Source organism: Molothrus aeneus, chromosome 7 (assembly GCF_037042795.1).
Source record: "Molothrus aeneus isolate 106 chromosome 7, BPBGC_Maene_1.0, whole genome shotgun sequence".
Taxonomy (NCBI): domain Eukaryota; kingdom Metazoa; phylum Chordata; class Aves; order Passeriformes; family Icteridae; genus Molothrus; species Molothrus aeneus.
In genome coordinates this window covers 24,247,782-24,273,951 of record NC_089652.1, presented here as the reverse complement: position 1 = coordinate 24,273,951, position 26,170 = coordinate 24,247,782, and the positions used below count along the sequence as shown (strand labels likewise).

Sequence of the window (26,170 nt, the reverse complement as noted above, 5' to 3'; positions counted from 1 at the left end):
CCACCTGTCCTTAGGGATGTGATTTATCAGCCCGTAGTTGAAGGCAGCGATAACTTTTTGCACGGGAAGCTCCATTTCAGGGCCTCTGCGGCTGCAAGCGGCAGCAGCGCGGCCGGGCCCTGAGGGTAACGCGGGCAGGGCGTGGCGTGGCGCCGCCTGGTGGCGGCTGCGGCGCCGCGCGGCTCCGGCCCCCGGTGCTGCCTGAGGGGGTCGGGCCCGGCCGTGTGGGGTGTCCGGGGGGACGGGGTGTCCGTCACGGACAGGGTGGCTGTGCCAGCTCCATGTGCTGCAAGATGGCTGCGGGATGCATTGTTAGCGCAGCCCTGGCAGCCCACGGTCCTCAGTGCAGGGGCAAAGGGGATGATTTCGCCTCCCGCCCCGCTCTGGGGGCACGGGGCATGCTGGCAGGTGAATGGAAGGGAAGAAGGGCACAGGAGGAAGGAATTCGGGGGGAGTGGGAGAATGAAGGGTGATAGCTGCCTGGGCGGTGGGGCAGGGTCAGATCCAGCACCGGGGAGGGCAGCGGGATGAGCCACCAAGAGCTACCGCAGAGTGTTTGAGAACACGGCCTGGCTGGGCTGAGCAGCTCCAGGGATGTTCCTGCCGCTGGGACACTGGGGCAAATCTTCCAGCGGCCCCAAAAGTTCTGAGACTCAAAGAGCACGTCTGCTCCCAAGCTGTGGAGCTCAGTTTGAGACAGCATTTAGGGGCTTAACGTCACTGGTTGCTAGGTACTTTGCCCTGGTAAACTGGTTGAATATGTGTGCTGTGCCCCACTGCCACATCCATGCAAAGAAAATTCTAAAAAAACCCCCAAAAGATAAAAAATTGTAGCTCTGCTTGCAGGAAGCTGTAAAGTTAAGCTCGCAACTTTTACCAGTCACCTAGCAGACTGTTCTAGTATCAAAAGCTCCCCTTAAGCATTGCCACCATTTTATCCCATGCCCTGTACCTCCCTGAGCACCCTTGTGGAGCTGGCTGAGCCCCCCAAGAGACCCAACACAGGCGGCCATGGGATGCTCGGGGCTGGAGCAGCTCACTGGCAGGCCCTGGCACACAGATGCTCCACGAGGGTCAGGCACGAGCTAACTGAATGCATAACTTTATTAAATAAATGCTTTGTCATGAGAAAAGACAAAGATCAAAGAGTAACATAAATTATAAGTTGAATAAATAGTATACAGCAATCTTCACTTTTTAATAAAATGTGAGATTTTTTTTTTAAGTACAAAATGCTAAACAGAGCATTAAGCTCTTCTTCCATTGTCAGTTTTTCACAAACTGCTTTTTTTTTTCCCACCAGTAAGATTATGAGTATTTCTTGTTTACTGGAAAAAAAAAAAACAAAACAACAAAACCAAAACAAAACAACAGAGCTACCGTATGTATGTAAAGCTATAAAAAGCTACCGTAAAATGTGTAGTGAGTATTGCTTAAAGATAAAAACCAGGCAGGAAACTCGGAATCTGGTGTGTTTTAACAACTGTGTTACAACGGTGGGTAACGTGCGTGGTGACGTCTGTCCCGGTGGCAGTGGCGGTGGCTGGTGGGGCTGGGGAGGGGGCCACAGCAGGCAGGGATCCTAGCCAGGGCCAGGACAGCGGTCTGGAAGCGAGGTGAACTGACAGTTCTTTAAATATACAATGCTCCATTTGGGGGAAAAAAAAATCAACAATGACAACAAAACAAAACAAAACAAAAAAAAAAAAGAAAACGAAACCAACAGCAAAGAATTTTCATGGGGAAGGCGGAGAAAAGGGGAAGGGGGGAGAGAGCGGAGAAATAGTGCAAAATGCTCTTGTACTAGTGGTTTTCGAAGTCCACTGCAGTACAGACAAGGGGTAGCCCAGCCACTGAGCGCCGTTCCCTGGGCAGATGTGGTGGAAGGGCTGTCCTGAGCCATCCTTGTCCTCTCCTTCCTTCCCAGCTCGCATCCTAGACACCAACGTGGGCTCAGCACAAATACCGTAGCCAGAGACCCCGGAGCCTCATGGCCCCCCAATGCACAAATTGCCAGCATCTCCTGGTGTGCCTCAACCCTCCCCAGCTTCCAAATCTGCCCCTTCTGGTTCTCTCATCCTAAATGCAGAGGGTGCTGCTGGGTGCTGAGAATGGGAGCACCTCATCACTGCCACCCCGGAGGGTGACCAAGCCCTCCTGAAGTCACTCTCAATCCCAGCCCAACCCAGGCTCCAACCCCGGTCCTAAATATTAGTGCAGCCTGTAAACAGCCTCGTCCTGCTGGGGATCCTTAAGGGAGTGGGCAGCTGGGGGGGTCACCTGGTGCCCCGTCCAGGGAGCCGAGGTGATCTGGGGGGTGAGGGTGGTGCACCCCAAATGTCCATCATCCTTTCCCCCAGGTTTGTGGGGACAGGACAGGCAATGCCATCCCAGCATGGGGTGTGCAGGGGTGAGGGAGGCTGTGTGGGATGGATTTTGGTACTCTGGGCTCCCAGGGCCACGTAGACTTGCTTGGTAGGGAGAGGACGCAGCATCGCCCTGTGTCCCTTCCAGTGTCTATGGTGGCCTCTTTGTGACACCACTGTGGGGCCCTGTGAGCTGACCCTCACCCTGCAAAAAGCATCCTGGCCAAAATGCAAGGTCCATGGGGGTCTGGTGCCCTTCCCATCCCACCCCAGGGGCACGTCTCCTTTCTCTGCAGCCGAAGGCTTTCAAGTTTTGGGAAATTAAACAAAAAAAAACCAAACAAATTAAAAAAAAAGCAAGAAAGAGGAAGAGAGAAGGAAGGAAGGGTCCTGGGAAAGGTGGTACTGGCCTATGACAGTCAGGAGGGTTTGCACAGGGATCAGCAAGCGGACAGTGTCAACAATGGTGTCCAGTGGCCCTTGGGGTTAGCACAAGCTCCTCCTGCTGTCTTCACCCCATTCTTCACTCCACTTGCACCCCAGCATTAATCCACCACTCTGGTTAAGCCAACCCTGCTCCATCAGCCCTGCAGAGCCTGGAGGGGTCCCTCTCTCAGCCCCCACCATGCTCCCTTCCAACAACATGGAATTACCCCATTCCAACAGGCTTTTTTGGGGGCACATCTACACTGGTAGCACACTTCCTTCTTTCCAACATGGGAAGGTGCTTTGTCCTCAGGACAAAATGTGTTCTGCTGCATCTCCGTGGAAGTCCATAGGCAAAACTTGCTCCCACTGTCATTTGGAGGGAAATAACCACAGGTGTCCAGTCCTGCCCTCCATCAGGGTAACGTCCTGGTGGGGAGCCCACGGGATGCTTAGGGGAGTAATGTCATCTCACAAGAGGCTAGGAGGGCTCCCAACCTGTGATGGCAAGAAGCCTTCACCAGAACTCCCTTGTCCCATCCCCACTGGTGGGGCTCCAGTGGTGCTGTGGACCTCCAATTTTCTCTGCCCAGGTCCAGGAAGCTGAAAGGGATATGGGGGTTCAGGAACCTTCCACCTGAGATCTGCTGTGTCCTTTGGCCAGTGCTGGCTGCCACCTCCAGCCGTGGCAGTAGGATGTGGTTCCCAGCGGGTGTGTTTCCCCACCACAGCACCCAGACCCCACAGCTCCCTTTCCTTTCTTTCCTTCCATTCACTGCAGGATCTCCTCCCAGCACCAACATCGTGGAGACCCTTGTCAGGGATAAGCAAGAAGCGAGAGTCCCAAAATCAAATGCAAATGTTAAAAACAAGAAATGAGTTAGGAAGGCAGCCGAGGGCTGTCCCAGCATGCCCAAGGCAGTGGGTCTCCATGGTGCAGTGGCTGCTGTCACTCAACAAGGAGCTGGGCCCCGGGTTAAAGGCAAGGGCCCATCACAGGATCTTACTGCAGGGTCATGGGAACCAGCCGTGGCAACATGAGCAGTATCCTCAATGCAAAAGGATGGTGTTTTCCTACCCACGGGGAAAGCTATAAACCGGCCTTAACAAAAAACCAAGATGAAACAAACTGGAGGTTTAGGGGCTTTCCCCCCCTGGAGCAAACCACATTTTAGGCTGTGTAAAAAAAAAAAAAAAAAAAAAACAAAACTCCATAGTTGGTCGTCTTTGTGGTGGCAAAGGGTGGTGAAGAATTTTGGCCCTGATTCCCCTGTCTCCATGTAGGGATACTTCAGTCTGAACAGTGATGCAGTCCTCAGAGTTGATGAGGCCGTGATTCCACAGGCACCGATGCTCCTCCATAACTCTGCTTCTGTGCTTAATCCAGCAGGTCATTATTTGTTTTTGAGAGGGGCAGCATATCCCCCAATTGCATATTACATTGAAACCTCCAGAATTCAAGGTGAAGCGTTGCAAGGAGGGAAAGCCACATCAATGCACACACAAATGCATGCAGGTGACGAACACTTTCACACCTGGATGGACAAAGGCCAGTCCTGCTTGTCCAAGAAAATTTCTGACCTTCCAATCAAGATGAACTGGACAGGGGAGACTGTATTTCCTTCTGTGATAATTTTTTTTGAAGTCCACAGATACTTTCTGGGGGTATTTGTGCTGTTGCAGGATCTGTGTTTCCCTCCCCAGCTTATCTCCAGACACAAAGTGAACAGTCCCATGTCTCCTCCCTTGCTGAAATCTGCCTGGATTGGGGGCAGTCATTTGAGATGGAAATCAACTCAAGTGAGTCCCAGCAACATGGGGAGGACACTCTGGAGGACTGCAAGGGGAACGCTGGTGGCCACAAGATTTTCTCTCAAGACCCTTCAAAAATCAACTAGCTAACATGAAAAAAATATAAAAATAAAAATGAACCTGCCCAAAACCCGTACTGGAGAATCAGCAACTTGGAGAGCTTCCTACATCAGGGTGACCTCTGCTTGTGGCAGAGGGGTGCAGGCAGCGTTGGGGAGAGGTGCAGGATGGCAGAGTGGCCATGGCTGGTTTGTCTCTGGCTCTATCCTTTCCTTGCTGAGTCCTTGTTGTCAAAAGGCTATTGTAGATTCCGAGTCCTCAGTTTCTTCAGGGTTTATTTTTCTCTCTTCTCTTTTTTCCTTTTCTCTTCTTTCTTTTCTCTTTTTTCTCTTTTCTTCTCTTTTTTAATTTTCCTTTTTCTTTTCTCTTTTTTCTTTCTTTTCTCTCTTTTTACTTTTCCTTTCCTTCTCTCCTTTCTTTCTTTCCTTCTCTCCCTTTCTGTTTTTTTCATTTTTCTTCCTTTCTCTTTTTTCTTTTCCTTTCTTTTTTCGTCTTACATGAGATGAAAGGAATCGGAGTCCCGGGGCGTGGGGAGGTGCGGAGGGGAGGGTGGAAGGGAGTCTGGATAGATAGTGATGGGGCGGAGGGAGGGGATGTGGCTTCACTCCACATTGCTGCTGTCGAACGCGTGACACTGCAGGTCTCCGCTCAGGAAGTCAGTCCCCGGCAGCTTCATGCCATACTTGTCCACACACCAACACAACCCACGCTTCCGGCCCCGGGAGGGCTTGCACTGGGGAGACACCCAAGGGCAGAGATCAGAAATGAGCCACCAGACGCTGTGTAGCTCCCTCCCTGGGGACCAGGCCTCGGCCGTTTCACACCAGCAATGCAATCCCCATCTCCTGCTCTCTGCTTTCAGCACTCCCCCAGCCCAGGGCTCTCTGACTTTTCCCCCTCCCTGACCAGCTCCTTCAGGATGCTTGCTTCAAGCCAGATGGCACTTGGAGCCATCAGCAAGGCCACCCACCACCAAATGTGTCTGGAGGTGCTTGCAGCAACACCCAGACTAACCCAGCAAAGGAAAAACCTCCATCCTTCCCACCCAGGGCAGTGGCAGAGAAAAGCCTTCCTGGGTGGGGAACATCTTACCTGCTTCCTCTTGTAGAAGCCCTTGCGGTCACAGTTGGGGAGGTGGACAGCGCGGGGGACCATCCGCTGGCTACTCTTCAGCTCCTGCAGGGATGCCTCCATGTGCCTGCGGCACGGGCCCTGCGCGCAGGGAGATAAATGTGAGAAGGGGAGCACCTCACAGAACCTTCCAGCTGCAAAAGCCCCCAGGTCCCCCCACAACTAGGACCCATTTCCTAGGGGTAAAAGCCCTCCACAGTCACCTTCCCATGGGAGCCTCATGGAGGGAAGGTGAAGGCACCCACCAGCTCAAACTCCTGCCGGAGCTCGGGGATAACCACACGAGGGTGAGCCGTGTTCTCAGCCATGCCCACAAACTTTGCCAGGGTCAGCTTCTTCCGGCGGTCCTTCTTCAGGGCTTCAGCCTTGAGCTCAGAGAGGCGCCCATGCTTGGGCCGGTAAGCCTTGGGTGGGTAGGTCTCCTCTGTCATCTCCGATGTGGTCGGCTCCTCGTGCTCCCGTGACTCCCGTTCTGCAAGGGATGGAGTACCAAACTGTCATGTCTCTGTGAGATGAATCGGGCTTGCTTTTGCACAGAGACCCTCCTGTCCAACCCCAGAAAGAGCTTTGGACCAGGCAGGATGAGAACAAATAACTGAAGGAATCCCTTTCTCAGCTGCTGCCTACAGCCCTGCCTTTATCCCACTGTGTGGGACTTCACAAGGTTTTTGTGTGACCTCTGAGCTCGGGACAGGAAGCTGTCTAGGAGGAGTCAGAGGTCTAGGATGCATTTCTACATACAAGGGCCATCATTGTTTTTTTGTGGAAAAAGACCAGTATGAGGGTCATCCTACCTCCAGGGCCAGGTGACACATAAATGAGACAGAGAAGCCTCTGTTTATCCATGCTGAGAGGATTAAGTGACGAGTTCATACTTCACCCTGCCTTAAGAAGGCAAGAGCACAAGCCAGGAATGCTTGAAGATGAGACAATTCCAAGGCCAAGGTCAATCACACAGCACAGCCACCACGTGGCTGGGCAGACATTTCAGCAGTGATACCAAAGATGCGGCTGACAAGTGCTGGATCTCCAGGGTCCTCAGCTTGCAGCCCCACTCATGGGATCAAACCAGCTCCCATCTGCTGACACACACCCAGCAGCCAGCAAAGCCAAGGGTAACACTGCCAAGTAATGCTGCCTGACTGCCATTGATGGTACTGACAGCAAAAGGGGAACATGTTTAGGTTCTGTCCATGGCACCCATCTTCCTGTAGACCCCCCAGCACAACCTCTGCTGGCAAGATGCAGTCAGGAGCCCTGAGCAGTTATATATAGGAGCAAGCTGGGGACAGTCTAAACTTAGATGACTTGTGACATTTAGTACAACCACCAGAGTGAAAAAGGGTTATTTCTTGACTAAATTTGAATACAGTTTAAAGGTCCTGAGGTTCCTGGTCTCCTGACCCCTGGGTCCCCAGCTGTCTGGTGTTGTTGATGACAAGTCCGTGCTGGGACCAGAAAGTGACCATGAGGAAACTCACTGCAGCAGAAAGAAAGCATCAGAGTAGCTGAAATTTGTCCCTGAACAGCATCTCTTGCAATTTCTATGCCAGTGAACCCAGATCACCCCCTCCTACAGGAGGGAAAAAGGCTCAGGGATTAAAATAAAAGCAGATATACGCCCCCAACAAGGCAAGCAGGATTCTTTCTGCAGACTGACTGCTCCCTGTGGAGCCCAGATGCAGCACTAGGAGGGACAAAGGTGAAGAGGATGCCACTGCTGCCCAGGGATGCCTGAGGATGCCCAGTGGGGGGGACAGACGAGATGCTTAGTGGCAGATGGCAGTGCCAGACTGTCACACACACCTCAGCTGGGGGGTTTGGAGGTGACTGAGTGTCACTGGGTGCCCAAGCCAACCACAGGTAGAAGTCTCCTATTCCTCCTTGCCAAGGGGACCTTGCACTCTCCCAGCAAAAATCTGAAAGTTTTTCATGGCCACTTATTTATTAAAGTGGCCCTTTGTTTTTTTTGTTTCCACAAGAACGGCACTGGATGAGCATCCCCAACTCTACACCCTCCTAACTGCCAAGAGCAACATAAAAAATCCCCTGTACCATCCCCAGGACTCATGTGGCTCCCCACGATGGGATAATTTTGCCATTTTACCCCATGATGCCTATATGCTTGGGGTTTTATTCCTTGTTGCAGGACTCAACTGCCTGCACAGATCAGGGCTCCTCTACTCTAAGAGGATGACAGACAGGGGATAGAGAAGAAACTGAGTAAACTGGAAATTACTCCCCAGAGAGTGAAACAATACAAGGTGCAGCTGAAGTACATCCTTTGCCTCAAAAGATATTCTAGCAACTCAAGGTCTGAAAGAAGAACAGAGGCATCTGCAGTGACTAAGCCCTTCTCATAGCAGTGAAACACGCAGTGTTCTGTCCCAGGAATCCCCTCTGGCACCCACATCCAGGGCTGGAGAAGGCGCTGCCAGAGTACCTCCCTGGGCTGCCCTACACTAATGAAGGGAAGTTTCACATTGGTGCTGGCAAACCCCCAGTAACACAGGAGAGGCACAACTCATTACCTCCGCAATAACAAATAACTGAGGCACAGCTTCTTAGGGCAATCCTAACAAATAAAGGATACAAAGCAGTGAGGATTCAGTCTGAAAAACAGTACAGGGTGTCCAGTCCCCAGAACTCAGCATGCAATGGGTGTCTGCAGCAGCTCAGACTGCTCACATGGTCAGCAGCTTTACCCTCTTGCAAGCACCTTATCCCTCCTCTCCCTGCAAGCTGCCGGCAAGCCACTAGTGTGGACTAGTGTGGAGCCCTTTCAGCAAGGATACATGGGATTCACAGGAGCCCTGTGCTCCTGGAGATAACTGATGTGCACTAAAAGCTGCCCAGATCCCAATCCAAGTCTGGTGCCTTCTGCAGGGCTGGAAAAGCACCTAGAACTGACCCCCTTCGCTCTCCCTGGCATGCATGTGCTCCCCCTCAAGTAGGAACATATGCTTGGGATGTCATACAACAAGGATTAGAAGTGATGGGACTCCTTCATCTGTGACTCAGCAGTGGTGTCTAGTTTGGGTTTTTATATCCCAGTGATAACTCCATGGATGCCTTGAAGGGATCCCTTTCCTCCATCCTCTTATGTTTTTTATAGCCTAATTTCCTTCAGCAAGAAGGCTGATGCAACCCCTACTTCTAACAAGCCAATTTTGGCAAACTGAAGGGCAGAGGACTCTCACAGAAACTCCTGACAAGCTCTGGGCAGCTGGTAAAGGGCCCTCCCAGTGCCAAGAGGAGAGGGAAAGGCAGAGCTGGGGCATGCAGCACCCATGCAGCTCCTCTCCTTCTTCCTGGCTGGACCATCCACCTTAACCTGCAGCTGCCCACTGCTGCCAGACCAGACACTCACATCAGCATCCCCAGAGCTCCTGCACCCACCTGCCCATCCTCACCCACCAGCTCATTCATTACCCTCTGTCTGCCCCCAGGCTGGCTCATGGCAGGCAGCATTTGGCACCACTGTTCCTCCATGCCTGAGGAGATGCTGGCAGGAGCAACGCCCAGTTTCACCAAATGAGCCCAACTTGTGTGGAAGACTCAGGAAGGAGTTCAGGCTGGAGTTCCCTCCTCCCTCACTGTCAGGTTCTGGCCTGCCACACAGCCCCTTCCCGCCTACTCCCATCTGCCTGCCAGCCTGGTGGCACCTGCAGAGGCACAGCTGCCTGTCTGGGGACACAAGGCATGGGCAAAGCACGCTGCACTCCTGTGGGCTTAGGGCATGGCCAGGCAGGCCCTACTCACGGTGTCCCCAGATGAGGGACAGTGGGAAACAGAAGGTGGGTGGCTTGCATAGCTCCATTCCTTCTCCCCACAACACAGGAGGGGACCACCTCTCACTAGAGGTCCCAAGCTTACTGGCACAGAAAAATGACACAAAAGAATGACATTGCTAGCCAAGCTGAGGATGCTTGGCTAGCTTGGAGGTGATACATGGACTGAAGCCACCTCAAAGGGATGTTGCCCCTACAGCCAAGGCAGGAGACTGAACTCAGCTCAGAGCCACTCCATGGCTTCATGTATGGTCTGATCCACTCTTGCCCAGGGAAAAACGGGCAAGCATCTGGAAAGGCTCTTGACCCAAGCCAGGCCAAAATGACTGTGCTGTTGATGAGCCCTGGGACGTAGAAAATACCCACAGCAGAGCATGGGATGTCCTATGCCCTGGGCTGAGGCACAGTGTCTTCTCCCCATGCCAGGCTAGCCAGTGGAAACTCCCTAACAGGAATCATTTCCAACCATTCCTTGCAGAAGGGAAGGGGAGTAGCAAAATACCAGGCACTGTTTCTGGGAAGCCACAAATTGCTCCTGTCTGGCTGCCTGCTGTCCTTAAGAGATACCACCCAGAGCAGACTACACATCATTCTGCCCCGCATCAAAACCCAGCCTGGTGCTCCTGGCTTCAGATGCTTTGGACCCATGTGACCCATAAGGTGGTGGGTGCGCTCACATGGGGGAGCAGAGTGTGTGGGAACACTGCATCCCTGCCTGCTGACATTACAGAGTGGAACACAGAACTTTTTCCAAATGGCTGGGAGGCTCAAATTTTTGTAACACATTTTCATTGGTTTCTGGCAGAAAGGATCTATTGACTGCTGCTCTTAATGAACCGTGCTCGTTACAGCCACAGCCCACTGCTAGAGGACTTGCTGTCCTGTTCAACACCATCCCCAAAAGCCACATGCACTGAAGCAGTACATGCACAACCACAGCACAACCCTGCTAAACAGCCCTCTTGATTATTATCATGATCATTATTATTTACAGCATAGGCACTAACATAATACACCACTTAAGCAGGAAGGTGTTGAAGAAAGACTTAATGGGGATCTCAGTTAAACCTCTAGCACAGGAACAACAAAAATGTCACTTGTGGAGACTCTGAGAATTTGTCCAGTCCTTCCTCTTCCCCAAACTCAGCCATCCCTGTTCAGAGATGCTCATTGCATATGGGGCTTATACAGGAATTCTATTCTTAGGTACCTGGCTGGAAAAAATCCTGAATATTTTCCCCAGCTGAACTCCCCATTTGTTGCCCACTCCGGAGGAGGGGACATGCTTGGCCTACATCAAAACTTCCTGGTACTGGCAGGCAAATTCGTCCCTGACCTAGACTTGCACCTGTGGCCATGATGGGAAAATAAAAATTCCTCCTTCGTGGTCAGCACACAGAGACAGCCACTGTGTTTGCATTCTCAAGATGCAGGCAGGGAAGGGATAATGCAGGCAGGGAAGAGATGCAAAGAGAGGAGAGTCATCTCATCTTGCACCCTTTGGCAGCTGGAGAGTACAACTGAGCAAAAGCATTCCTGAGCTCCCCAGAGGCCACCAGACTCAGCCCAGGCAGAAGCCCAGGAGCTCTCACCCGCCTAATGAACAACAGCTTGCTGACATTCCCGTTGCAGGCACAGCCCCCAGTGTGGTGGTGACAGCCCCCAGCCCTGCTGGGGTGGTCAGTGAGCGGCCCAGGCGCTGTGCCTGTGCTGGGGTCACTGCTGAGACCACCGCCCAGCTGAGGTCAGGCAGTGAGCTCAGGCAGCCCAGCCCGAGGCCATCTGGCACCCACTGGAGCCGGAGCAGCCAGGGCTGAGGATGGAGGCTCCAGCCAGTTCCTTCACTAGCCCAGGGTGTTGTCTGCTGGAGAGCCAGCTGCAATGTGCCTTGGACTTTGAACGAACTTTTGTGCTTTGGTGAGGTCTTGGCATCAAGCCGGTGCAGTCTGTCTGGCAGGGACTGGCGAGGGAGCATGCTGGTAATGCTTGCAGGTGATGAGAGTCTCAAATGAGACACCACACACCAAGAAGGACAGAATAACAGCAGCTCTGCTGGGACTGCCACCCCACCTCTCACAAGTCTCAGCAACGTGCAACGGACACTTAAATCTATGTCACATAACACCCAAATGCTAACACTGAGGTGTTCTGGATGGCCAAACTCCATGTGTAAGTCATTGCAGAGATGCTGCACCCTCCAAATTGTGACCAGCCCCATCATCTGGCTTGGGTTATGATTTTAGGGTGGAACTAAAGTCCAGTATCCCCTACTGTGACTCCAGTGATCACACTTAGGCCTCCAAAGGTCTGAAGTTAAGAAAGGTAACTCCACCACCTCTTCAGTCTTGGTCCCCTTGAAGCCTGTGATGTAGTTCCCATGAGCCATGCTGTTTTACAGACACAGGAGCAGTAGTAAGAAAACACAGACCCTATTTCATGCCTGGTAATTAGGAACTTCAATACCTGCCAAAGGCAGCAAAACACTTTTGTGATTTGCAGAGTGTGGAAGGAAGTATTTAGCAGTCAAAGCACTCTGAAGTGCTCCCAGAAACACCCACTCTGCCCCACCACACCCAGTCACCTACCAAAGACAGATGATCAGAATCCAATCAGTCCATGGCTCAAAAGCCACACAAGCTTTTGGAAGAGGGGCCCCAGGGTATTCCAGTATCCTATACCCCTGTGACAACATGGTGGAAGTTGATGAAACCTCACTGCCTTGTTCCACTGAGACACATTTAAGGGAAGGATATGGATCAGTAAGGCCAAGCTCAGAGAAGAGATGGAAAAGCTTCATAGAGTTGGCTTGGAAGGCTAGAACTTATCTTCATTTCCCTAAGCCGAGAGCCAGGAGGATGCTTGGGAACTGCTCAAGAATACCTGAAGAGCCTCAGAGAACAAGCACTGATGGCAGAGGGATGTGCTATTCCATGACATTTTAAATTTTTTTTTTAAAGTAATTGTTTGGGCTTTGCTGAACTAGCCTGGAAGACCAGCTCTTTCTCAGGTGATTAATGTCTCCTCAGCAGAAACCTGTGGATACAGATTCTGCTGTATCAGCCAGGGCTCACCTGCAGAGCGTGAATATCAGGTGCTTGGGCTGCCCCCAGGTTCACACAGGATTCATGGGAAAGGAAGATCATCATCCTGATGACCTCTGTGTCCTCATACAGAGCCGGATGGGGGAGAAATGCAGCTCAGCATGTGGGAAAGGAGCTCTCAAGGGAACCAGCTCATGTTTTGGTCTGCTCTGGAAGTGCAGGAGCTATCTGTAGGAGTGGATCTCTGGGTCAGCATGACTTCGCAGTGCCAGCAAATGCCACGGAGGTGGGAGAGGTACAGCTATGGGAACTGGAAGCTTAAGGAAGGATCTGTGTTGCTATGTGCACATGGTACTTTCCTGAGCTGCCCTACTTTACTGCAGTCACAAAATAAAACTCTCTGAGAGTAACTCTGTAGAGCAAGGAGAAAAGCAGGTTTGGATATGGGGAGCTTCATGATGGAAGCTCCTTCCCTACACATTGCTAGCTGTTAGTTCAGCAGTCTCCAAGCACTCATGCTGGGCTGGAAGAGCCAAGCTGGGCACCAGCTGGTGGGCTAGACTGATGCTGCCTTGAGATGTAACAATAAAGACTGTGGCTGAACAGGTGTTGTCTTTGTCTCTTTCCAAGGACTTCCCAAATCTGTTTACAATCAGTTCTCCATGCAGGTGTGGGAGTTTACAATGCACATACAAGACACACCAAGACCTGGTGACAGTCTGAGTCAACAGGCAGCATAGCCAGAGACTGGGTTCTCATGACGATGATTTCTGTCCAAGAGAGAGCCCAAAATGTCTAACCAATAAAAGAATTGGGAAACTTTCCAGACTTTCACCCTCCAGTAAGATGATGAGCAAACGTCCATCCATTTCAATTAAACGATGCTGATGTGCACCATCTTGCAAAATTGCAGACACTCTGTTGCTAGATAGCTGCTTATATCAGCCTGACATTTCCTGAACAAAGTTATCTTCCAGAGAACTGAACTGGCAAGTGGAGGGGAAGGAAGTATTGCAGGATTAGATTTATATCAAGAAGCTCCTGTTGCTGATGCACTGATGATAGGAAGATAAAACGTATTTCCTTCACATCATCTGGAGACTGCAGATGTTCACCATTCCATATGTTGAAACTGCAGAAGAAGCTGAGAGCTGAATTATGACCCACAGAAATCAAAATAAATCATCTTTCAATATCAGAGTGACCAAGACATATTCTTCCTTCCTGGAAAGGATGAAGTAATTCAGACTTTCTTAGTCTCGCATCTTTTCCAATAAATCCACCCGAGCAGCAGATTTCATTGGTTGCAATAAAGGAGGCAAAACCCATACCAAGCTGCCAAGAAACTAAGAGCAGGAAAGATTAAAAGAGAAAAACTCAGAGGAGACTGCATGACAGTCTCACCCTATCTAAGGGTGAGAAAAATCTGGTTTACCTCCTGCAAGGCATCATTGAATTGTTTACCAACAGTTTCTCCAGGGGGCTTATTTGTGACAAAAAGATGAGAACACACATGCTTTAAGGTTTTCTGAATGAAAACAAGAAGTTTTTTGATCATCTGACCACCTGAGATGACGTGGAAAATATCTTCCTGTGCCCACAGAAATGAAGGAGGTGTGATGTGTCCATCAGCTGTCATTATTGCATGAAAAACAAGCAGGCAGGGGGACTTTTTGGATGCAGGTAGCTCAGCATCAGCAGTGGAGGAAGTGTAACCAGGGAGAAGGAATAAGTAATTTGCCCTCCTGGACTCCGTGGGGCTTATCTTTAAAACTCAGGTGAAGAGTGGTACCAATATACATGAGACATCAAGAAATCTGGACATAAAAGCAGGTGCTGCCAGGATGCTTGTCCCTTGCTCATCACAAAGAGACAGGAAAAGGCCCATCAAGGTGGAGCGTGGAGATGCACCTGTGTGAGGTGTTGGACAAGAACTGTTAACAACACCAAAAGTATTTCAGGTGTGCAGCTGTGATTGCAAGTTCCAGCCTAGCCTGGATTAACTTCTAGGCCTTCAGCCTCACTTTCACAGTTTTGCCTTAAACCAGATGGAAAAGCTGTGTGAGATCATCCATTGCTCATCTCTGTGTCAGCACCAGATGACACATCATCACATGTACCGTCCATCCTGACTATTACCACCTCTGAGGGATGAAATTTCCAACCTCTGCCCTCAGGACTCCTTTCTTAATGGCTCCCTCTCTCAGAAAGCCTTTGCCTGCAGTAGGCCTGGATGTTATTTAATCTCTCAGTCCACCTAAGTAGGACCACAAAAAATACCAGAAGCTTGACATTCACACTCAGACAATATTGATAAGGAGAAATTTGCCCAAGCTTGATCCTAATGGGTGACTCTTGCCTCTCTTAGCCATTTTCCACCCTGTACCGCTGCATACATTAGCAATTTCTTTTGGTCCAACACAATGCAAAGATGCTTCTGAATGCTAAAAAATCCCCGTGGGCATCTTGATAGACAAAAGGGTACAGACCTTCATTTTGGGGTCTGAAATTCCATGAAAGACAACTGACCACCCTTTGTCACAGATCTAGAGCCTTTCTGGAATGGTAAAATCCTTGTTGCACTTTGTTGTTTCTCCTGCAACCTCAGGCCACTGCTGCTTTTACAAAATCAAATAACTGGCCACTGAAATGGTTATGAAATGATGCAGTAAAATTTCACCCACAGCTACTATTTCATCAGGAAAGAAGGACACACAAGTAAGAGTATGACTGTATGTCACTTTGTATTTAGATAAAATATCTTACGACATGTAATAACACCTTAAGAAATGTAATAATATCTTAAGACATGTAGTTGTGGCAGCAGCATAAGTGACTGCTGGACAGCTATAGGACAGGCATAAGACAATTCTTCTGCAATTTTTTCCTAGTAAAACTTTTCTTCTTTTCCAGCATGTTCTTTAAATTAGGAAGTGAAAGCCAGGTTCCATAGTTTTCACTGGCTTATTTAATTACAGATTTTCATCATTAGTCTAACACATAACATCTGATTTCTTAAGCATGAATAATAAATGACTCTGTTGATTTAATTGTCCTCTGATGAATCCCATCTGTATTTGGAAAAATAAAATATTTCTACTGTTTTTCTACAAAAAAAGAATTATGAATATTAGCCAACTTTGCCCCCAAAGTTACCTTTAAGAAACATTCCTTCTTCTGTTTAGCTAGGCAATCATTTCCCTAAGTATCTGTCAGGATATCTTTCTTGCCCTTAAATAGCAACCAGACAACTCATCTCCATCAACATAACAATTATCTCCATCATCAAGCCAGCTGTGTCCATCCAACAAGCAAACAAACCAAACTGCAACAACACCCCTCCAGGCTCAAAGCTGCCAAGAGCTCTCCAGCCCTACCAGAGCCAACAGCCTTTGCTCTGGCCCCACAGTCCTTCGAGGACTGAGGCAGCTGGTTCCCACCGAGGGGAGAGGTGCCCAAAAGCCTTTGATTCTTTGGCCCTAGAGGAAAGGTGCTCAGCATCCTCCAGGATCAAGGTCCGCCAGGCTAACAGGGAACAGAGTGCCAGTTTTCTGGGGGAGATATTGACCCCCCATTCCCACATTCTGCATAGAAGAGACAGTACCACCGAGGTGGAGGTACAATGAAAAATGCTGGGAATATCAGAGGGGTCTGGAGAATAAGGGCAATAGTGAGAGCAAGGCCTTGTGCACATGCAAACAAGAAATGCCCACTGACTTCACAAGGATAAATTTAACATGCCTGCTCAAAGTTTAATCTGTTGACCAGAGTCTCTCTCACACATGTCCTGGAAACATCACAGACAGAAGACTTACCAAAACATGCTGAGAAATGGATTCCTTGAGAGCAAATTTGCTCACAGCAAATCACCAAGAGCCCCAAATTTCTGCAAACACATTATGCTGGCTCCTGCTGAGATGAACTTCAAGCAGTGGATTGACATGAACACTAAGGGGTCCTCTCAGATCACTAGCATCAAAGAGCCACCTCAAAAACAACATCTTGCTGAGAGTTGCCTTGGCTACACAGCTGAAGGAACACAGTGTCTTGTGGGGGTTGAATGGTAAGAGGATGGGGGATGTCACCAGATATGATGGGACCCTTCCAGGATGACCTGAGGCATGAATCATGAACTGTACCCAGTGATCTTAAATGGGCAGCCCCAGGATCCAGGAATGCTGGCACAGCTGTTCCCCCACTCCCTGTCCTTGCCCTGTGTATCACCCTGGGGAGACCCAGTGTGGAGGCTCAGGCTCACTGGACCCAGTGGGCCAGGTCTTAGGGGATTCCAGCATGGGGGGTCAGGTATCCCTCTCCTTCTCACCAGCAGAGCCTCCTCAGACTTTTGGCTATTCCAGTCCTGATGATAAACAGACAGTATCTATTTTTTCCCTGTAAAAAGCCTCCTTATAAACAACTAGGTGGTTATCAGGCTGACTGCCAGTGAGTTCACACAGGCTAAAGATGATCTTTGGATCATCTCTGACCTCTGCATGCATCATGTCTTTGGGTCCTGTAGCTTCCTCTGCTCAGTGCTGGAAGCTGTTTCTCCTGCCCTCAGTTGCTGCATTTCAGCAAATGTGCCATTTTTTCCCATTTCAGTTCTTCTTTCACACTTTCCTGAATGCCAGTTGTTGCTCCCTGGCATGCAGAAGTTTGCAGGATCACAGAGACTTCAGTGCCCTTGGCGCCATCTCCTTCCACCTATGACACCAGCGACCACTGCCCTGGCAGGTGGACTGGTTGTCATGTGCAAGGCAAAAATTCACACCTTCGCTGGGAAGAATTTGCTTGTTTGACATGGGAAAATTTGCCCTCAAGAAATCTCTCAGTGTCTTATCTTAGTCTAGCCAGAAAACACAAGCCACCTCCAAACAGAGGGGGTGAGTTTGGATCCACACAGCTGGCTGAGAGGAGGATAGATCTTGCATCTATCTCCTTCCTCACCTCCTATTGTTTGATATGCTCACCTGGTGCATCTCATTTCTGAGCCCTCAGTGGGAGGAGAGGATAGGCTGATCTGTATGCCAGTATCTGATCTTCATGGCAAAATATGATGTGCCAGTCATAACCAGAACCCCTGCATCTAAGAGAGGTTTGTGTGTGCTGCCTGGAAACCATTCTGCCTCCAGAAACAGGAATGCTCCGTGTGTGTGCTTGCACACATTAAATGTTTATGCAGGCGTGTGTGGGCGTGTGAACACGGGTACGTGTGTGCATATGCTCACACGCATATCTTCCCTGTGCATATTAATATTGCTGCTCTGCAGCCCACATCGAGGGGCAGGTGTGTTCCAGACAAATTCTCCACTTAACGTCTGGCTTTGAATTTGCACTACTAAGTGCTTAGGTTAAAAAAAAAAAAAAAAAGAAAAAAAATTAAAAAGGGGGCAGGGTTTGCTGTGCCATGGGCGCTTTTATCTGTCCCGAGAGTTAGCACAGGGAAACGAGCTACAACTGTTCTTAGCGGCTCACCCAGCTGAGAGGAGGACGGCAAGCCCCGGAGGGGATGAGGTTCCCGCCACCCTTCCCAGGCTGCTCCCAGGATTTTCAGTCTGCATGAAGAGGTTAGGGAAGCGCTGCTGCTGCATCTGCGGCTCCCGGGCCCGGGCGAGCAGCGCTTCCAGCCGTCGTTAGGAGGAAGCAGAGCACCGCGCTCCGTGTGCGGCAGCGCCGGGCGCCGCCTCTCCTCCTCTTCCTCCCCCTCTGCCCCGACACGTGTGACCAGCTAAGACACAGGAGACTCTGGGGGATGTCCTGAAGCTGGCACAGAAGGTACCCAGTCTTTCCTGCCCCCTTTTGTCAAGCGGGAGGGGACACCCCGCAGTGAAGCAAACGCTTCCAGTCGCACATGACTGTGCTCAAGTCACTGACGTGCCAAAGCCGCGACGATCATCTGGGCTCAGGATGCTGCTGCTGCTGCTTAAGTGTGACACAAGGAGGCACAATGGCCTCCTCCAGCATCCCTCAAGTTTGCGGAGGCCCCCGTTTGAGAGCAGCCCCTGCTCTCCGCTGTGGTGGTGCAAGCTCTGGAGGGGCTCCCTGCACTCACCTGGAGCGGGTCCAGGGCTGTGTGGAAGCTCGGGGCCAGCTCTATCACTCATGCACGCACGCACGCACGCACAGAGCCACGTCTTTTCTCCGGTGATCTCTGCTGGCACTCGGCAGGAATTTCATTTGGATCAACTATTTAATATTCTCTCTCCTTCCTTAGAAACCAGGCTGCCGAAAAATCCTTCCAGCCAAGGCCCCTCCTTTCCTGTTTGAACCACCCTATCCCTTCCTCCCCCGTACACACACACACCGCAGAAACCCAGCTCTCTTGCTGGCACCTGATGGATTTCACTCTCCGTCTATTTTTTTTTTTAAATATATTGTTATTGAAACTCCAGATCAAAAGAAAAAATGGAGATTTTCCTGTTTGTTGTCTGAGGTTTGGCAGGCCTGTTGATACTAGCTTTCACCTTGACAGCTCGGAGCTGCTTTGCACAATGGACGTGCGGCTCGCACCAGCCGGGTCCCTCCCGCAGTGACATGTGCACAAGCCAGCGCATCCCTGCTCCCATGACCCCTGCCCTCACCCTCACCCCGGAGCTCGGCATGGAGCTGCCCACCTGCCTCCCCACATCCCCTCTGCTCACCCCTGAAGCCCCACATCCCCAAATGCGGAGCAGGCGAGTATGGGAAGGGGGAATGGGGTGGGGGAAAATGTGTTGGGGAGCAACAAAGGACAGCACCAAACACAAGCTGCTGCAGGAAATCTGTGCTCGGCAGCACTCCTCCTCCTCCACCTTTCAGCTGACGCTGCAAAGATGATTTTCTTAGGGCTAATTCTGCAAACCCTCCCCTTTCCCCTCCTGGTTATCGTTGGCTCACGGTTTCATAAGGAAACTTGCCAAGTCTTGCTCGCTTTCTAGAAAGAGGGCAGGAATGAGAGAGAAGGAAATATTTGACAACCTTTGTTTTTCCATGAGCGTTTTTAGGGCAGCAGGCTCCAATCTGTGCCCTCCGCTCCCTGGTGCTCAGCCTGACCTTGCTGTCTCAGCAGGAGGAAGTCTGGCAGGAGCACAGGGGAGAAAAATGGAAAGACATGGTATATTTCAAAGGAAGCCTAAACAAAACAGAGAAAACCCAGAATCCTGCAGCCTGTGCCATAAATGAAGCTCATTCATGTTTTTTTTACCAGGAACAGTCAATTGCAGACGTGATGTTTGGCTTTAAGTAAAGGACAGTGTCTGACTGTTGTGGGAGGAAGGACTACAGGGACCATCCTGTCAATACCTAAATATCCATCTACTTAAAACAAGTCCTACTAAGGCTCTTTAATCCCACACTTGCTTTCATTTCAGACTTCTGAACAAACCAGGAGGACATTCTGCTCATAACCTCTGGCATTCCTCAGTACCACTGCCCAGCATCCATATGAAGAAACTGAGGCATGCTACCTGCAAGCATCATGTCCCCAGGCAAGACATCTGCTCTACAGGAGAGCTAAGCCTGGCCTCCCAGGCTCTGGCTCTTGCAGTGCTGCTCAATGCATTTCTACCTTGTCCATAAGGAGGAAAGCATCTGCAATTTTAAACTTGGCCAGCACGAGGGCAGAAATAGATAGAAATGTAGTTTGATCTAGTCCTCACCACTGTCACATAGTTTATTTTGCAGAGTGCTGATTTTTTCTCAGCAGTTCGCAGCTCAGGGCCAATTTTGGTCATTGATAGATGGGAGGGCCAGGCCAGCTTTCCCAGTGCACGGTCCCTGTGCTGCTGGCCAAACTGGCAGAGGCCAGAAAGTTCAAGTCAAACTTAATTTCTTTTCTTGCCCTGTTGCTTAGAAACATGCCTATGAAAATATACTTTGTTCTCACACACTACCAGTCGAATACCAAGTGACTTTTTTTTTCCCCTCTCCCATCCTCAGGAATTCCTGATTTATTTTTTATTTCTATTTGCAATTGCATAAATCTCAAGAGGAGCCTTCTGGTCTCCTGTGGCTTCTTGCAGCAGCCTTTCCAATGCAGGCTCATCTGCTGTCTGCGAACAAAGCCTGTCGAAAAGAGGCCCCTGCGGCACTTGGGGAGTCCAAACTGGAAGTGCAGGTAGTGCCACAGGGTTGGTTTGCACGACAAACCTGCCACCGCTTTCCTGTCCCTCTCCTTGCTCATTCAATGGGTGTTGAATCCCAAGAAAATCAAAAGGAGTGGAATTACAAGGGTTAAAAGTTTTCACACAAAGCACCTGCTAAAGGACCAGTTTCCTTGGGAAGTGCGAGGCAGGTGAAACGGAAGGATATTCATGCTGGGAGCCGAGCGCCAAAGCTTCTTCAGGTGCCTGAATGGGGCACCCTCAGCACAGGCACGGGGAATGGGCCCTGCTCTCCTGCTGGGTTTCAGCTGCATGGCTTTGCCTTCCCAGCCACACTGCCTGCCCCCGGCCACGCACACACACGTGCAGAGTAAATAAACACCAGGATGACGCACTCCGGGATACTTGGCCTATCTCTGCTGACAGCGGTTACTGCCCAGCTTCCTGGGCTCCCCAGCAGGAACGTGGCTCCTGGCCTCACCCTCTGCTCCCTGTGCAGGTCAGCTCCCAACCCTCCTATCTTACAGCTGCTCTTCAAAAAACCAAGCTCAGCTTTGCTGTTTCTAGCTGATTAAAGGGAGTTTGGACATCTGATGTCATTCGAGGGAGGGGGGAAGTTATTACACACAGAATTTGGTTTTGCTCTGAAGGATGGTGCGTAGCAACGCAACCACTGCCTGCAAGCAGCAAAGGGGAAAAATAATAAAAGCATCACAATTTATTAGGTGCTAGAAAGGAAAAACGGATTCCCGTTGCATGGGTATAAGCAGACGCTTGCTGACAAGTAGAAATGACCGTTTCATGGACCAGAAAAAGTGAGGGTTTCTGGTTTTTTTGATTTTTTTTTTTTGCCAAGTGGTCTCCTGGACATGCAGACACCCTCCCTACCTCCCTTCACACTGTGGCAGAAATACGGATGTATTTGGAGGAATACAGGGAATCTGTCCTCACATGAGCTACAGGATCCAGAAATGGGAGTGAAATGAGTGTCAAAATGAAGGAGCACTTTCTTTCATGCTTTTGTCACGTGCAAGGTACAAACATTTCAGAAGCTTGGCCTTGCACTGGTGCTGCCATGCTCGCCTTCATGCTTGCTTTTAACCTGTTCTTGCCCATTATTAGCCACACCAGCATTATTTTCTGCAAACGCAGATCCTGTCCCTAATGCACCTGCTCTCTTCATCTCCCTGATTTAAAGCCCATTGCCCAACAAAGATGTCCAGCAGCTGGCAGACAGAAAGAGCAGGCTGTAGTGATTCCAAGGAGGAAGTGTGAGGCAGAGCAACAAACCTGGGGGTGGCTGAGGACTTTGGGAACGGGCTGCTGGTTGAAAGGAGATGCCCTGCTCTCCTCTCTACTTCAATCTGCAGAGATCAGCTTGGGCCCCAGAGCAAGGTGGAGGATATGGTGATAGAAAGTTGTCAGAGAGAGGGTTGAAGACAGGGATGCAGGAAAGATGCAAAGGATGCAACTGGGGAAGGACTGGGATGCAGTTGTGACTAAAAGGGTGCATCTGGGAAGTGGGGAAAGAAAACCCTTCCACTGGAGATGGGACAATCAAGAGGCAGTGATGGAAGGCAGGGTGGGGGCTGTGAGATGATGCAACAGGAGGTTTGACCAGAGCACAGATGGAAGGAAGGATGGGAAAAGTGGCAGGGGGCATGGAAGAACAGCTAGGGGGATGGCAATGTACCCACAAAGATGGAAAAGCAACTGTGGGTGTGGATGGAAGAACATCTAGAAAGATGTGAAAGTAGCTGGGAAGGTGGAAAAGCAATAGGAGGGGTGAAAGAGCAGCGGGAGAAGTGGTGGTGGTGGTGGTGGAGAAGCAGACAGAAATGATGGAAAAGCAACTGGGGGCTTGGAAAAGTTCGTGGAGGGGGTGGGGAGGAGAGAGAATGGGGAAATAGCTAGAAAGATGGAACAGCAGCCAGGGTGTGTAATTGTGTGAAAGAGAAAAGTCAGGCAGAAAGGCAGAAAAGTAGCCACAAAGATGGAAAAGCAGCTGCTGGTGGTGCAGGGGAATGGAGGAGCCGGGAAGGCGAAAAAGCACACGGCGGGGGAGGGGGGGAGGGGGGATGGAAAACCGGGCGGAAAGATGGAAAAGTAGCCGGGAAGGCGGCAAAGTAAGTGGGAGCATGGAAAAGCACCTGGGAAGATGGAAAAGCAGCCGGCGGGATGGGAAAGCAGCGGCGGGGGCAGGGAAGAGCAGCCAGTGGGAGGGAGCAGAAAAGCAAGCGGAAAGATGGAAAGGGAGCCGGAAAGACGGAAAAGCAAGCGGAGGGTCATGGAAGAGCACCCGGAACGAGGGAAAACGCAGCCGGGAGCTGGCGGTGGGGTGGAAAAAGCAGGCGGAAAGATGGAAAAGGAGCCGGCAGGGCGGATAAGCATCCGGGAGAGCTGCGGATGGAGGATCGGGGTCACTCACCGGCCTTGGCTTGCTCGCGGTAGCTCTTCTCGCTGAGGCAGACGGCGGTGCCGTGGAGCAGGGCGTGCAGCGGCTTCTCCTCGCCCTGGCGCGGGAGGCAGCGCAGCCCGCGGGCGCAGCGCTCGGTGTAGACGCCGCAGGGCTGCCCGGCGGGCAGGGCGCAGGTGAGGCAGCAGCCGCAGCCCGGCTCCTTCACCAGCTCGCAGCCCAGCGGCGACGGCGGGCAGAGCGACAGCGCCTTGGCGTCGCAGGGCTCGCACTGCACGAAGGAGCCCAGGCACCGCGACAGCCCCGGGCAGGCGCCCAGCAGCACCAGGAGCCGCAGCAGCATCGCGGCGGGGATGCTGCGGGACGGGGCGCGGGGGGCTGCCGGGAGCGGGCGGCGCTGGCTTTCCGCTTGCCCCTTCGGGGGCCAAAAAAAAAAAAAGGAAAAAAAGGAAAAAAGGAAAAAAAATATAAGAAAAAATTAAAGAATTTTAAAAAATAAAATTCAAAAAGGAAAGCGCAGCCCCTGCTTGTAGGCGCCCCACTCTGGGGGTTATTCTCGGGGTGCGAGACCCTCCTGCTTTTCTTTTGGCGCTGGGAGAGGGGGGACGTCTAGAATTCCTTTTTTTGTCTTTTTTTTTCTCCCCCCCCGTTTATCCTTTCAGCTTTTTCTCGCCTCGAAAGGGGGAATTCGCACCGCGATCCGCGGGAGCGCAAAAAAGAGGGAGGGAAGGACGGGGGGAAAGAGAGCGAAGCCTGCAGGGGTTGCACAGCCTACAGGTTGCAGGGGGGAGGCGTGGGGGAGCAGGGGTGTTTGGGGAGGTGGGACGGCGATTTCACACAGTCGCTCACTCACGCGCACACACACACTCTTCCCAAAGGGCTGGGAGGAGGCAGGTTGGGAAGGGAGCAAAGTTCCTTGAAAACCAGTGTCCTGCTAATAATGCATCAAAGCAGTCAAAAGGAAAAAAAAAAAAAAAGAAAACGCAGGAGAAGGAAGAGGGGATGCAAAGCTCCCCTCCCCTCCCTCTTCTTCTGCAGGAGGAAAAGTCTCTCCCGACGCAGCGAGCTGCTGGGAAGCTTGGTATGAAGCAAAGTTGTGTTTCGATCGGCTCTGTTCAACTCTCCCGCTTTCCTCTTCCAAGATTTGCAAAGAAAAAAAAAAGACCAAAAGAGTGAAAAAAAAAAAGTTTTCTGCAAAGTTGGAGTGTTTTGTTGCAAAGTCGGCAGAGGAGCGGTAAAAAATCAGGGGGAAAGGAAAAAAAAAGAGGAAAAAAAATCCACTTTGTAGATCTCCCAACACTTTTCCCCTGGAGAAGTTTCTAAAGAGACTGAATACTGCAGAACAGGCTGTCTTTTAAATAGACTGCCTCTGGCTGCCTGCCAGCCCCTCGCTGCAATTTGAGATCCCAGTGACACCTCAGCTTGACTAGGTGCCAGCAGCGAGGGCCCTATCAGTGCGCGCTCGGGCCGTGGGGGTGGGGTGCGCAGCTCCTGACTTCTGGGCTTCAAACCCCGGGCAGTGATCAAGGATAATATTATGAGGAGAGACAAGGGGAGGAGGAGGGGGAAGGGGAAGCCGAGGACTGGAAGGCGGGGGGTGGGGGGGAAGTTCAGATCTTCACGGTTTAAGAAAAAAAAAAAGCAGCAAAGTGGTTGCCGTTGGGTTGCAGGGCAGCTTGGGCTGCAGGGAGTCTGGATGGGAGAGGTCAGGGCTCTGAGTTTGGAGAGGAAGAGGGAGATTGAGTTAGCAGGGGCTGATGGTAGGTGCTGTGCGCTGTGCTGGTGGGGTGCGGAGCCCACGGCGGGCTGGGAGCCGCGCAGCACCCGTGCGCTCCAAAGGTGAGCGGGAGGAGATGGCTGGGTGCCTGCCAGGGAGCTACTGTCGCCCGCCCCGGCCCAGGAAGGAGCCTTTGTGTGTGCAGGGTGCCCAGCCCTCCTCTCGCGTTCCCTCTGCCCCCGGGCGAGGTTTAAAACCGCAGTGAGGCTTTGCCGTGTGCCGGGGTGCGCCCCTGACACCCCCAAACAGCAAGGGTTAACACGGCCGGACAGTGAGCAGAGGGAGGGCTGGGCTGCTTGTAAGCACTGTGTTAGATTCCTCTTTGGAAAAGTTCGCTGTTGCTTAGGGCATGCCAGAAAAGAAGGGGAATTTTGCCATGTGAAGTCCAATTTGCACGTTTTAGCTCATTCTTCTGTCTCTTGCCCTGCACAAAATGGGGAGGGAGAAGAAAGGGAAAAAAAAAAAGCGCTTTGCAGTGCTCATCCCCTGTCCTGGGCAGCTTGGGGTTTGTTGTCTTTTGTTCCACCGCTGCATTCCTCAGGGTTACAGTTCTCCCGGCCCTGGTCCTTCTCACTTGCCTCCCTCAGTTCTCATTCATCTCGAGGAGCAAGGAAGCTGGAAGCGTAGGAGAGGGAATCTCCAAACCCGGGGTGTGCAGCCCCCGCAGCTGTGCTCAGGGGTTACACCTGGAGCAGGGGGTGAGCAGAACCAAGGGTGGGAGTCTGCTCAGAAGCTCAAGCACGGGGGCGTCTACCAGGGCAATGGGAAATTCAAAGGGATCAGCTAATTCTGAGTGAGGTTTATGTGCGATTCAAGTCAACCCCCCTTCCACACAGGCACACACTCCTCCAAAGCTTCATATTGCCCAGGTTTCTTTTTAGATCAGTCATCTGTGCAGCTGCATTGCATGGATTTTGCCACTAGAATGCACCCTTATCTATGGTAAGAGGACGGATGGTTGCTTAAAAGCATTAACTCCTTCTTCTCCAAAATTTCCAACTTAAGGCTTTCTTTGCACCTCTCAGGTGTTCCTTGTTTTACTGCCTTTCTACCCCATGCAGACTCAGTAGTAAAGATCAAATTCCTCCTGTTCTTACCCCTTGCCCTCCAAAGAAGAAAACAACATTGCTAAGTTTGGTTGGGTGGTTTTTTGCTTTTCTTTCGACCAAGAGTTTTTTCCAGAGGTTTTATTTATTACTACCTGAATCTCTGCTTCGATCACAGTTAACTGAAAAAAAAAAAAAAGAAAAGAAAAAAAGGCACCTTTAA

At 51.0% G+C, this 26,170-nt stretch overlaps 1 protein-coding gene and 1 long non-coding RNA gene across 2 annotated transcripts in view; one reads left to right on the top strand and one right to left on the bottom strand.

Annotated features, from left to right (window-relative positions):
* Window positions 1-1,086: 1,086 nt before the first annotated feature.
* On the bottom strand, window positions 1,087-23,502 carry IGFBP5 (insulin like growth factor binding protein 5). Its single transcript, XM_066553825.1, has 4 exons — window positions 23,137-23,502; window positions 6,041-6,267; window positions 5,757-5,876; window positions 1,087-5,397 (listed from the first exon to the last, which is right to left on the bottom strand). Exons 1-4 carry the CDS (start codon window positions 23,465-23,467, stop codon window positions 5,266-5,268), a joined length of 810 nt encoding a protein of 269 aa, XP_066409922.1. The 5' UTR covers window positions 23,468-23,502; the 3' UTR covers window positions 1,087-5,265.
* LOC136558986 (uncharacterized) overlaps window positions 22,789-26,170 on the top strand; it is a 31,524-nt gene continuing 28,142 nt past the window's right edge. Inside the window, exon 1 of the long non-coding RNA XR_010783947.1 lies at window positions 22,789-22,834. This is a non-coding gene — a long non-coding RNA (uncharacterized lncRNA). The remainder of the gene's footprint in view (window positions 22,835-26,170) is intronic.

Bases quoted from the DNA above. Each gene is read 5' to 3' on its own strand.
- IGFBP5 (XM_066553825.1), bottom strand. From the start codon at position 23,467: ATGCTGCTGCGGCTCCTGGTGCTGCTGGGCGCCTGCCCGGGGCTGTCG. The intron at 6,268-23,136 runs GTGAGTGACCCC...CATCCCTTGCAG, and splicing joins CCGCGAGCAAGCCAAGGCCG to AACGGGAGTCACGGGAGCAC. The intron at 5,877-6,040 runs GTGGGTGCCTTC...CCCTGCGCGCAG, and splicing joins TCCGGCAGGAGTTTGAGCTG to GGCCCGTGCCGCAGGCACAT.